This window comes from Panthera pardus, unplaced genomic scaffold (genome assembly GCF_024362965.1).
Source record: "Panthera pardus isolate Hobbes unplaced genomic scaffold, ASM2436296v1 HiC_scaffold_16, whole genome shotgun sequence".
In the NCBI taxonomy this organism is placed as follows: domain Eukaryota; kingdom Metazoa; phylum Chordata; class Mammalia; order Carnivora; family Felidae; genus Panthera; species Panthera pardus.
This window is the reverse complement of record NW_026526721.1, coordinates 82,530,559-82,544,229: the sequence shown is the minus strand read 5'-3', so window position 1 is coordinate 82,544,229 and position 13,671 is coordinate 82,530,559. Positions and strand designations below refer to the sequence as shown.

General features: G+C 41.9%; 1 protein-coding gene across 2 annotated transcripts in view; it reads right to left on the bottom strand.

The window, feature by feature from the left end:
- PARL (presenilin associated rhomboid like) overlaps positions 1 to 13,128 on the bottom strand; it is a 48,853-nt gene extending 35,725 nt beyond the window's left edge. For both annotated transcript variants that reach the window (XM_019463311.1, XM_019463312.2), the window contains exons 1-3: positions 12,970 to 13,128; positions 1,088 to 1,283; positions 458 to 598 (exon numbers count right to left, since the gene is read on the bottom strand). In XM_019463311.1, the coding sequence (XP_019318856.1) occupies positions 458 to 598; positions 1,088 to 1,283; positions 12,970 to 13,094 (462 nt within the window). In that variant the 5' untranslated portion in view covers positions 13,095 to 13,128. The remainder of the gene's footprint in view (positions 1 to 457; positions 599 to 1,087; positions 1,284 to 12,969) is intronic.
- Between the last annotated feature and the right edge of the window lie 543 nt (positions 13,129 to 13,671).

The following is a 13,671-nucleotide window of genomic DNA, read 5'->3' as shown; positions in this document are numbered from 1 at the left end:
TGATCTCAGGGCTGTAAGTATGAGCCCCACACTGAGTGTAGAGATTACTTAAAAATAAAATCTACATACTATTTCTGTACCTGAAGCATAAATGTTTTGAAAAACTGCCTATGATTCTAATATGGACTCTAAAATAATCCAGCAAGGTGATACAAAACAGTAGCCCTTCAACTTTAGTAGGGCTGAGAGAGACACCACAACATTAATTTTTAGCAACTTGATTTTTGATACATGTGGGTAGAGGTACAAACTTCCTGGAACACTGTCAAGTACAATACTGCCAGACATACAAAGCATAAGTAAATACTCACCACAATGAAATGACTCTAAAGAAGAATATTAAATTCACTAACTACATATTTGCTGATCTAAAGGTCGTCAGTCACTAAAAACACTTCACAAATAACCAGACTTCAAAATTTATGATCAACTAGAAGAAAGCCATGTTTATCTTTACCTCCTTTCTGAAGTCTCCCTCCTTCTGTGGTCTTATGCTATCCAACCAATCAGCTTTTATACCATCAAAATAACTCTGGACCCTGGATTTCAGTGATTCATATTGCCAAATGGCAGCTGATCCAAATGCACAGCCTGTAAACTACATAAAATTAATATATCACAAAATAAATTCAAAAGAGAAATAGACCTACACATAGTTCCAAGGAAAATATTTCATTTTCATTGCTTCTTACAAAGCAACAGAAGGAACAGGAACATCTGTCACAGTAAAACCTATTAGGTGAAAAGAATATTTAACTGTTCCCACATTTTATTAACTCCACAGTACCCTGGAGCCTGTTTACAGCCAGAAATTTTCAAATAAAATTCAAAGTATCAACTTAGTATCACATGAAAAGTTACCCCAAATAAGAGGCCCATAAGTTTCTTCTCCAGGGCTTACATAAATGAACCAGATTCTAATAGTAATTATTAAATTCACATTCTCCTGTAATCATTCATGACCCCAGATACCCAGATCCTTTAAATCCCCCTCCACTTGCCTTTAAGATAGACCAAATAGGACAAACAGTACTTCAACACTACACCAGCAGCAAGTTAGGTGACTCCTAGTGACACGAGCACTTACCCCAACAGTGAAAAACAAGGGCTTTATAAGGGTCCTTATAGGATAGGGAGAAGGATAAAAGACTGTTTCTTCTACAGGAGGAATCAAAGCACTTCTCTTGTATGTTTCACCAGTTGTTCCAGTGTCTGATCTTCTAGGTTCAACCTTCCTGGGTGCTTTTCTGAATCCACATTTTTGCTGAATAAAAAAGTTAAACCTTTAAGGGGAAAATAAGAGATTACCAAGAGCACTGTCTTGGAAACATCAACCTCTATGAGCCTCACCCCTGGCCTGCCATCATCAACATCTTAGTTCACTCTCATTCTGTAGCTCCAAAGAAGCCAAGATGCCTACTCCCAGGTAGAATTCAAAGTCAAAACACTGAACCGTGCCTTTCTAGAAAAATATAGCAACTTTATTTATTTTTTATTTTTTTTAAATGTTTTTATTTATTTTTGAAGGAGAGAGAGAGGGACAGAGCATGAACGGGGGAAGAACAGAGAGAGAGGGAGACACAGAACCCGAAGCAGGCTCCAGACTCCAAGCTGTCAGCACAGAGCCCGAAATGGAGTCCGAACTCACGAACCGTGAGATCATGACCTGAACCGAAGTCGGACGCTCAACCGAGCCACCCAGGCTCACCCAGGTTTTGTTGTTTTGAGTCCTCATAGCTTGACCTCAAAATATTTGACACTATTGATGATACTTACCAGCTCTGCCTAGTTCCCGTAAGATTGCATTCCCTATTCTTCAAATTCACTTTCCTCATGGCTCTTTTTTCCTATCCCTTAGTGACAGATATTCTCAAAGGCTCCAATAGTTCCTCTACACACTCTCCATTCAACCGATACAAATCTCTTTTTTTTTTTCTTTTGTAAAACTGTAACTTCTCCTAAGTAGACAATGTAGAATCCCCTTTCTGTTTGTTCCCATTGTACTCTAAACATACCATCTTTCCAGACTCAAAGCTCCTTGAAAGCAGAAATCGGAAAGGCCTTCCAAAACTTTGAAGAATAAATGTATTTCTGTGGCCTGGATGACTTGTAAGTAAATGATTCAAATATATTTCTTTAGTCTTAACTTCCATCTTCTATATTGTATTTCCAACCATATACTGAATATTTCCATTTGGATATGCTCCCAATTACTTTAAAACCAGTGTATTAAAAGAAAACTCCACCTCTATAAACAGCTCCATTTTCTGACATCCTCAATCTTTTTCTTTTTAATTAATTTATTTAATTTACATCCAAGTTAGTGCAACATGTAGTGCAATAATGACTTCAACAGTAGATTCCTAATGCCCCTTACGCATTTAGACCATCCCCGTACCCACAGCCCCTCCAGCAACCCTCAGTTTGTTCTCTATATTTAAGAGTCTCTTATGTTTTGTCCCCCTCCCTGTTTTTATATTATTTTTGCTTCCCTTCCCTTATGTTCACCTGTTTTGTATCTTAAATTTCTCATATGAATGAAGTCATATGATATTTGTCTTCCTCTAATTTCACTTAACATAATACTCTCTAGTTCCATCCACGTAGTTGCAAATGGCTGACATCCTCAATCTTTTGGAGAGACCACAGTTCTTTCAATCACTGAGGTTAAAAATCTAGAGGTCATTTTGGAGTTCTCTCTCTCCTTTACTCTTTCCGTCCAATGAAAAACAAACTCTGTCAAATAAAAATATTTTTTTCATTCTTAGTCCCTCACCTCATGCCTGGATTACAGCAACAGCTTACTTAACTCCAAACATTTTATCTTAACGTATTGTTTTTTCTCCTACCACTTTTTCTCAAACATTCAACAGTTCCTCAAATGCCTCTTCAGAGGGCCAAAAATCTCTCCCCAGTTCCAATACAACTCCTTAGTTCATCCCTTCTGACTTGGAATACTCTACTATTTTCTAACAGGTCTCATTGCTTCTAATATTGTCCCACTCCAATTCATCCTCCACATTTTATTAAGCACAAATGTAATGTCATTCTCCTGCTCTAAACCCCACAATAGTTTTCCATTCTTCCATCAAACTCAGCAGGGCTACTCCTCTGTCTGGTACCTCCCTTTGGTACCTTTATCTCCTCCTCCAGGAAGCCCAGAGTGGGGGTCTCCTTTGGACTCCTAGAGTCCCAAAGCAACCTGTATAGACTCTTTTACTTATGTCAACTATTGCCTCTACCACAACTGGACAATTTTGTATTCACTGTACCTCTATCACTAAGCCCAGTCCCTAACAAAGGTCAATAATTATATTAGAAGAAGGAGGTCAAGAATGATTGTTAGTTCTATTAAGAATAACTGAAAGGAAGATGGTAGTATTCACCAAGACAAGGGAAATCAGAAGCACCAAAATAGGAAACTGGAAGATAAAACATGAAAAATTCCATGTTGGGCAGTGTTCAAAACGCTTGTGGTCATGGCAGCTCTATTCTAATAGCCAAAGAACTGGAACTTCAATTTCCATCAAAAGGGGAAAGGATAAACTGTGGAATATTCATACAATGCAGTACTACTCAACAAAAAACTACTGATCACACATTATGGATCAATCTCAGGAACACTGTTGAGCAAAACAATGTTTATCTTTCAGTGATGGTTCCATAGGTGTATACATTTGCCACAATCCATGGGCCATACACTTAACACTTACACACATCAAGTATTGTTAGCATTGTAGGATACCTAGATGGTGTCTAGTAGGCATCTGGAAACAAATGAAACTCAGAAAAATGGCATAGTGACTATTATTACTATTACTTGCCTAGTATGCTCTTTGAAAATTCTGAGTCCACTCCACAAATCAACTTCTCAGAAGTCACATTGTGAGGGTGGGCAATAGTGATAAAGTAATTTACCTCCAAATCTTTAATAACTCATAACTTATACTTCTAAATAAGTGCTATTCTTTTCAAGGAAATCTATTTTGAAAAGTGATGAACTTATTCAAACAAAGGCAATGTTGCCTTCACTGGCTCTGAACTTCCTTCAGAGCCCTGTTACCAGAATTATGAATATCTCTTAGCAGATACTGTTAAATAGCTAATCCCAAATCTATGTCTAGTTCTTTTTCTCTTGCCTTTTTCTGCAGAGACTAAAAAAGATAAGTATCTTCACTTTTTCAGCATCCTTTATGGCAGAAGGTGGCCATATTACAGAATTCTGACAAAATGAGAGACAAGAGTTTTTTAGGGGTTCCCCAGAGTGACTCAGTCGGTTAAGCATCTGACTCTTGGTTTCAGCTCAGGTCATGATCTCACAGTTTGTGGGTTGGAGCCCCATGTCAGGCTCTGTGCTGCTGGCATGGAGACTGCTTGGGATTCTCTCTCTTCCAATAACAAATAAATACACTTAAAAAACAAAAAAAGAATTTTTTAGGTACCTCTTGGGAAGATTTTGCTTATCTGATAAAAATTGGCATATCACCAAGGTCACACCCCTCCCCCCTTCTGTTTGCCTTGAATGGGGATGTAAATGCCTAGATTTGCGGCAGTCATCTTTTTTTTAATATTTGTTTATTTTTGAGAGAAGGAGAGACAGAGCGTGAATAGGGAAGGGACAGAGAAAGAGGGAGACACAGAATCCAAAGCAGGCTCCAGGCTCTGAGCTGTCAGCACAGAGCCCGATGTGAACTGTGAGATCATGACCTCAGCCGGAAGTCCGGTGCTTAACTGACTGAGCCACCCAGCTGCCCCGGGGCAGTCATCTTGAATGCCAAGAGATTCAAATACTGACATTTTTAACCCACTGAGCAGACAGTAGCCACTTACCTCCATCTACTTAAACTACTCCCCTCATTTATTTTTAATTTTTTTATGTTTTTATTTTTGAGAGAGAGAGAAAGAGAGAGAGAGACAGAGTGTGAGTGGGGGAGGGGCAGCGAGAGAGAGGGAGACACAAAATGTGAAGTAGGTTCCAGGCTTCAAGCTGTCAGCACAGGGCCTGACGCAGGGCTCAAACTCACGAACCATGAGATCATGACCTGAGTTGAAGTCGGATGCTTAACCAACTGAGCTACCTAGGCACCCCAAACTACCCCCCTCATTTAAACAATAAATTTACTTACAGTCAAATGTATTCATGACAACACCTTTAAAGTGGCAAATATTGGGGCGCCTGGGTGGCTCAGTTTGGTTAGCCTCCGACCTCAGCCCAGGTCATGATCTCATGGTTTGGGCCCCACGTCAGGCTCTGTGCTGACAGCTCAGAGCCCGGATCCTGCGTTCCCTCTCTCTCTGCCCCGCTCCTGCTCATGCTCTCTTTCTCAAAATAATAAAAACACTAAAAATATCTTTAGGTGGCAAATGTTAACACTCTACAATTGAATTTTTAAATTATTTTTTAATGTTTATGTTAGAGAAAGACAGAGAGAGAGAGAGAGAGAGAGAGAACAAGTGGGGGAGAGGCAAAGAGAGAGGGAGACAAAGAATCTGAAGCAGGCTACCAGCTGTTAGCACAGAGCCTGACTTGGGATGGGAACTCACGAACTGTGAGATAATAGCCTGAGCCAAAGTCAGACACTTAACCAACTGAGCAACCCAGGTGCCTCTGGATTTAATTTTTATTAAACAATTCAAAGCAACACGGAGCTAGGTTAATAAATAAAGTAACATCACCACTTTGGGCCAAAAAACAAAAATGTGACATAAAGTAACAGGAATATGTTCCCTTTAAAGACCACAAGTTGTAACCCAGTGTTGTTTTCTGGCATTACTTTTTTTTATTAGACCAAGAAAGATGAAGAATGAGACTTCTTTGTATCTCTAATGGTATAATAATAGAAGAAACGTACTCAATCAGATCTAATGAAAGATTACTTCCACAGCTCATCGACTTATTTCAAATTCTGAAGTGCAATGTTTGAAAAGGAACACAAACACACCAGGTCGGGAATCTAAACTTGAAGCAAACTCAGACCTTTTGCTGAGAATAATATTCCCCTTAGAAATAAGTATGAGGCCAAGGACACCAAGAATACGTGACACAAGTTGGCTCCAGGGTTAAATTCAGATGCAGAGTACATATATTAAGAATACACACATGGCACAAAAACAGACACTCAGATCAATGGAACAGAATAGGCAACCCAGAAATGGACCCAGAAACATATGGCCAACTAATCTTTGACAAAGCAGGAAAGAATAGCCAATGGAATAAAGACAGTCTCTTCAGCAAATGGTGCTGAGAAAACTGGACAGCGACATGCAGAAAAATGAACCTGGACTACTTTCTTACACCATACACAGATACAAACTCAAAATGGATGAAAGACCTAAATGTAAGACAGAAAGCCACCAAAATCCTCGAGGAGAAAGCAGGTAGAAACCTCTTTGACCTGGGCTGCAGCAACTTCTTACTCAACACGTCTCTGGAGGCAAAGGAAACCAAAGCAAAAATGAACTATCGTGACTTCTTCAAAATAAAAAACTTCTGCACAGCGAAGGAAATGATCAGCAAAACTAAAAGGCAACCAACGGAATGGGAGAAGGTATTTGCAAACGACATATCAGATAAAGGGTTAGTATCCAAGATCTATAGAGAACTTATCAAACTCAACTCCCAAAAAACAAATAATCCAGTGAAGAAATGGGCAAAAGACATGAATAGACACTTCTCTAAAGAAGACATCCAGATGGCCAATCAACACATGAAAAAATACTCAACATCACTCATCAGGGAAATACAAAATCACAATGAGATACCACCTCACACCTGTCAGAATGGCTAACATTAACAACTCAGGCAACAACAGAGGTTGACAAGGATGTGGAGAGAGAAGATCTCTTTTGCACAGCTGGTGGGAATGCACACTGGTGCAGTCATTCTGGAAAAGTATGGAGGTTCCTCAAAAAATTACAAATAGCACTACCCTACCACCCGGCAATTGCACTACTAGATATTTATCCAAGGGATACAGGTATGCTGTTTCGAAGGGACCCATGAACCCTAATTTTATAGCAGTGCTATCAACAGTAGCCAAAGAATGGAAAGAGCCCAAATGTCCACCAATGGATAAATGGATAAAGAAGATGTGTGTGTATATACACATACACACACATAATGGAGTATTACTTGGCAGTCAAAAAGAATGAAATCTTGCTATTTGCAACTACATAGATGGAATTAGAGGGTATTATGCTAAGCAAAATTAGTCAGAGAAAGACAAATATAGGACTTCACTCATATGAGGACTTTAAGATACAAAACAGATGAACATAAGGGAAGGGAAGCAAAAATAATACAAAAACAGGGAGGGGGACAAAACCATAAGAGACTCTTAAACATGAAGAACTAATGGAGGGTTGCTGGAGGGGTTGAGGGCAGGGGGATAGGCTAAATGAGTAAGGGGCTTAAGGAATCTACTCCTGAGATCATTGTTGCACCATGTGCCAACTTGGATGTAAATTATAAAAAATAAATTATAGAAAGTAAAAAAAATAAATATATGTATCTTGAAGGTGAAACCAAAAAAAACCAAAAAAAACAAAAAAATACACACACACAGAGGCTCCTGGCTGGCTCAGTCAGTGGAGCATGCAACTCAGGTTGTGAGTTTGAGCCTGACAACGAGTGTAGATTTAAAATCTTAAAAAAAAAAAAAAAAAAAAAAGTGTGTGTGTGTGTGTATATGTACACACACATATATATATAAAGAACATATTATTGGGAATTACAGTTAGACATACAGACCTTGTTGGACAGAATTAAGTACAATGTATTGGTTCACTGAACATCTATTCCTATTACCCAGCACATATTCATACACCACAGGGGCTGGAAACCTAAAAACTGTGTTTCCCAGGTATCCTTTCAGTTAGGTTCCAGATGTCCTTTTGATTAGTGTTATACCTATTCAATACCTGAAGTCAAAACTGAATAAGAAGGCAAGACATAAGGCATCAATTTGCAAGCGAAAATAACGGTGAAGGCAGCATAGTTCTTACTTAGGTCAGCAGATCCTGATTTGGCAGCAGCTTCCCCAGTCTTCTCGTTTATTGTTGCATAACAAACCACCCCAAAACTTAACTGTCCTGAAACCGTAATTATTTCTCAAGACTTTCTAAGTTAGCTGCCCTCAGGAGGGCAGTCCTTCTGGTGTCACCTATGGTCACTTACACAACCCGTCCTTTGAGCGCTCAACTGGAGCTGGGCAGTCTAATATGGCCTCACTCCCACACCTGGGGCCTGTATGGGCTATCGGCTGGCCATCTCTCACCAAATGGTCTCTCAGTAATCAAGCTAGTGGGGGCTTCTGTCATGGCAGTTGGGAGTGTTCTAAGAGGGAAAAGGTGAAAGCTGCAAGGGGGGGGGGAGGGGGGGAGGGGGGGAGAGAGGGGGGAGAGAGGGGGGGGAGAGAGGGGGAGAGAGGGGGGAGAGAGGGGGGAGAGAGGGGGAGAGAGGGGGAGAGAGAGGGAGAGAGGGGGGGAGAGAGGGGGGAGAGAGAGGGGGAGAGAGAGGGGGAGAGAGAGGGGGAGAGAGAGGGGGGAGAGGGGGGGAGGGGGGGGGAGAGAGGGGTGGGGAGGGAGGGAGGGAGGGAGGGAGGGAGAGAGAGAGAGAGAGAGAGAGAGGGAGGGAGGGAGGGAGGGAGGGAGGGAGGGGAAGGGCACATGAGCGTGAAGGTAGGGGAAGAAAGGGAGAGAGAGAATCCCAAGCAAGACCCTCAGCTGTCAGTCCAGAGCCTGAGGTGGGGGGCCCTATGAACCATGAGATTATGACCTGAGCCGAAATCAAGAGTCTGACACTTAAAAGAATGAGCCACTCAGGTGGCCCAAGGAATTATTTAAAGGAAAAGAAAGAGTATGTGACAGAGACTATATGTGGCCTGGTCATTTTCTATCTGGCCTTTCACAAAATAATTTTGCCACCACGGTCCAAGATGCCTAAGCATGGTTCACAAACCACTTTCAATAGCAAGGAGCTAGAACCTGACCACTCCCCCCAACAATATTTCTACTTCAATTAGAATGGTTATGTACAGGGGCATCTGGATGGCTCAGTCAGTTAAGCATCCGACTTTGGCTCAGGTCATGATCTCACGGTCTGTGGGTTCGAGCCCCACATCAGGCTCTCTGCTATCAGTGCAGAGCCTGCCTGGGAAATTTCTCTCTCTCCCTCTCTGCCCTTCCGCCATTCACACATTCTGTCTCAAAATAAACTTAAAAAAAGGTTATGTACAAGTTAATCCTATTTAACTAGGACTAACAAAAATTCAGATTTGTAACAAAGAATTTAAACACAAAAATTTAACTAGGGCTGACAGTAAGCATTCCTCACTGACCCCCAGCATCCATGCCCTTTTCTCCCTCTCGTAACAGTGTCCTGGAATTTCTAGCCATTTGGTTGGGGGAGGCACCCAAGCTCCGGACTAGCTTAAGCTAACCTACACACCCCACTCTCTGCCAATTTCAAAGGATTCAAGGATGGGCATGTATCTCAAATCAGGCCAAGTTGGTCCAGTGAAATTCAATTTCAAGACTTTGTTTGAATACTGGAGAACTTTTTCTGCTGGATGTGAACCTAAAAGTATATAGTCCCAAGAGCTGTTAACAGCCATTTTGAGATATGAGAATGAGACAGCATGCTGAGAGAATAAAGCTAACACTTAGGAAGCAGAGCCAAGCCATGAAGAAAAATGGAATCCTGGTGACAATCTGAAACACCAAATCTTGTTTCACCAGTCCTGCTTCTGGACTTTTTTAACTGCAAAAACCAATAAATTCCCCTAATCACTGAGATTGGTTAGAGTACAGTTTTCTGTTAGTACAAAATTTTTTTTTTTTTACAAAAATGCTTTTAGATGGAGTACTTCATCACACATTATATGACAAAGTACATTTGTCTTTAGGGGGAGTTTTGTGTTAAATTTCTTAAAATGCAACAACAAGAAGGAAAAACATGATAAATGTCTCCAATTGCAAATGTTAGAGATATTTACAAGCTTAGGTTCTTTAGCGCTACCCATTCACATCGGTGCAAAAGATGGAAAAGATGACTTAATAAATCACTTACCTTAAGTAAGTTCGGAAAACAAAAACAACATGATAAAATGGATGGTGTGAGGGGAGAGCGGAATGGGAGGAGAGGGGTATTAGAGGCATATACCATCTCATAAAGACATGCCCGCCATTTAGCTCTGCTGTTTTGGTCCTTCCGCCAATAACCAGGAATTTGTGAAAGCAGTCTAATGCACTCAAAGGGGGAAGATCTCATGAATACCTGAGTCACTACTGGCCATATAATTGTTATAGTTCAATTTTTTAACATGATCCCATAACTTTTAAATAGAAAAAAGTATTATCTATGTATTAGCTGGCATAATGATGAATTGTCTTGTGAGTTGTTTTTAACAGTGCAACTTGGGTATAAGTACAAGTCGGCACTAATGTCTATGTTATTAAAGATTTTCATGAATAAATTGAGTAGAAATGGCCTAATGTTCAAATGGAGACAGCATGTGTCCAAGGATACATAAAGTCATTCCACTTAAAAATAAATGTTTTTAGGGGAGAGGGGATTTTGACAAACACTTGCATGACCAAATTATTTTCTTAAAACCTATCCTGAGTTAACAGATGGTAAATTAAACAGGGAAAATAATTGAACAACCAACTATTCTCTTAGATACTCCCATACAAATGAAATCATGCAGGCTTCTTTCAACACTAAACCATTTCTCAGAAGTGCTGCCAGAAATTTGAATATGGTAAAGCTTCTGAAGAGCCTGATATTTTTTCCTTTTTCTGTAAAGGAACAGAGACTAAATATTTTAGTTGAAGAAACATCTGTCACATATTATTTTGCTTTGCAACCCTTTAAAAATGTAGAAACCATTTTTAGCTGGTGGACCGCCTTAGACCTGCCAGTTTACAGAACTTCTATATCACTACCTGTAGTGCAAATTCTCAGCCATGCTTCAGGCCTATCATAACAGAATCATAAGGATTAAGCCCAGAACTCTGCTTTTTAACCTCACCTCTAGCTTCATTCTTCTGTATAATCTTAGAAATACAAGAAGTCAAAGCAGACCTAATAAAGTTACATACAAGGTAACTCATTCTTCCTATTAACTTTAAAGTGCTTGTTTCCAGAGGTGAGTAGGCATATATACTATTTCAGGCTTACTCATATTCTTTTGTAATGCACATTTTTCTACGCAACCATAAAAATGTCCTTTTCCAACTCTGCAAATAAATGGCAAGCTTAAAAAAAAAAAAAATGAGGAGTACCTGGGTGGCTCAACTGGCTGAGAGTCCTACTCTTGGCTTAGGCTCACAGTACATGGGATCAAGACCTGCCTTGGCCCTGCAGTGACAGCACGGAGTCTGCTTGGGATTCTCCCTCTCCCTCTCTGCCCTTTTCCCTACTTACACGGGCACACGCACACTCTCAAAAATGTCTTTCACTTTCCGTTCCTTACACATATTTTTAATATTAACACACCTGTTGTTTCCTAATAGCCATATTAATTTTTCTTTCCCCTCAAATCATGCAATTCTGATAGGGATTTGGGATAAACTATGGAACCTGGACCCCTGAAATCTATTACCACCTCCACCTGACCTTCTCATTCTCCACCTCCCCGGGAGTTTAAGATTAGTGCCTGAATCTCCATGTTTAAGGTGTATCATGAAGTTAAAGTACAGTGTGTATGCAAGTTTTCACAAATCCCTATCCTGATTCACTTGCAGTCCTTGTAAGAACTACAGGCTCTTCCACTCCCTACCCTCCTTCTGAGTTGATAGAACTGGGGTGAGGCCTGGAAAATACATTCTACAAGCACTCCAGGTGATTCTTAAAATTGGGTAATGGCTCTACCAGTATGGACCCTCAATATTTGCTACTGGCCGCCCCTCTGTTGAACGCTCTACCTTTCCTTGCTACCAACAATCAGATGGATTCCAGGCATCTGGAACCAACTCCAACTCAAACGGGGAAGGATGAAACTCCGGATTAAAGAACAGGAACAAGGGGCACCTGGGTGGCTTAGTTGGTTGAGTTTCCCGCTCTGGATTTCGGCTCAGGTCATGATCCTAGAGTAGTGGGATCGAGCCGGTGTCGGGCTCCATGCTGCGCGTGTAGCCCACTCGAGATTCTCTCTCCTTCTGCCCCTCTCCCTACTCACTCTCAAAACAAACAAACAAACAAACAAACACCCAGGAACAAATTTCAAGTTAAATACACATCAAAATCTTGGACAGCTGAGGGATTTTTCTCTTCTCTTAATTCAGAAGTGAATTAACAAAAGCAGCAAACACTGATAGACAACACTCTTCATACAGCTTCTACTCGGGAAAACCAGTACTGTAGTTTTCTTTCCAAATCATGTGAAAACAAAATATTCCAGGGTCTCCATTCTTTAAAAAAAAAAAAAAAAAAAAAAAAAAGCCTTTCCTACGACTTCGTAGAAGGCAAAGGGATGCCCTCTTCTGACCCCGTCTTCCCTTAGTTCTTTCTCTTAACGCTAAAGAAAATAATTGTAGAACAGAGGTTTATAAAGACTGACAGAGAATAAACTCTCAATTCTGCTATTCTAACACCTGTGTCACCGCTTCACTTAAAAATATGGTACCAGTAACTTCCTCGCGGGATTATGAGGGTTGCACGCCCTCAGCCCTCAGAGACTAGTTCCCCTTCCCCCCACGTCCTTCCTGATGGGAAAAGGAACAGCCCGCGCGAGCTCACGGAGAGTAGGGCCGGTCACTGTGCACCCCGGCTCGGGGCAGAGTGGCGCGGCGAGAAGCGAGGACTGGACGGAAGAGAGAGAAGAAAGCAGGACGGAAACCGGAAGGGACGGGTGAGGAGAGGGGTGAGCGAAGGCAGCTCCAGAGACCCCACGGCTTGCACCCCCGAGGATGCTCGGCCAGAGCTGAGGAACCGAGGAGAAAGAAGCCAGGAGAGGCGATCTTTACCTGCGTCCGAGCAGTCGCGGCGGGGCCAGGGCCGCAGTGAGCTCCTCGCAGCTGCGGCCGCCCGCCGGCGGAGCCCACGCCCGGCCACAGCCCCAGCCTCTCTGCGCCCAGCCTCGCCACGCCATCTTCCCAACCTCTGCCCCCCCATGGCCCGACCTTACGAACCCCTGCCGCGGAACCACTTCCGGGGCGAAGGAAAAACCATAGAGCGCCGAGGAGCAGCCTAGAGCGCCCCTGCACGGCTGAGCGGAGGCCCAACGCACCCAAGGGTTCCGCGGCGCTCGGAGAGCGGCGCGGCCTCCGCCTGGTTTGCACATGAGGTCCAGAGGAAAAAAAGACGGAAAAACTAGCACTCATTGAGTAATGCCACGTACCAGGGACTTTACCGAAGTTACTGCGTGTAATCCTCGCAAAACTGTTGAGGCGGCCATTATCATCGCTGGTTTACAGAGGCTCAGAAAGGAGTGGAGGAACCGTCATTGCAACCCAAGTTCTCTTATATTACTTCTCTTTTTTTCTGATCTCTTAGTTTCATGTTATGACATACTTAAGAGGATGTGCCTCTGATCTTTAACAAAAAGTCCAAACCTGAAATGAAACTCCGGATTCTAGGTGAAATACAAACTTCATGAGTCAACCTTGCCTACCTGTCAGGCAGCTTTATTTCCTGCCACTCCATCCTGCCCTCCGACCTTAGCTGCA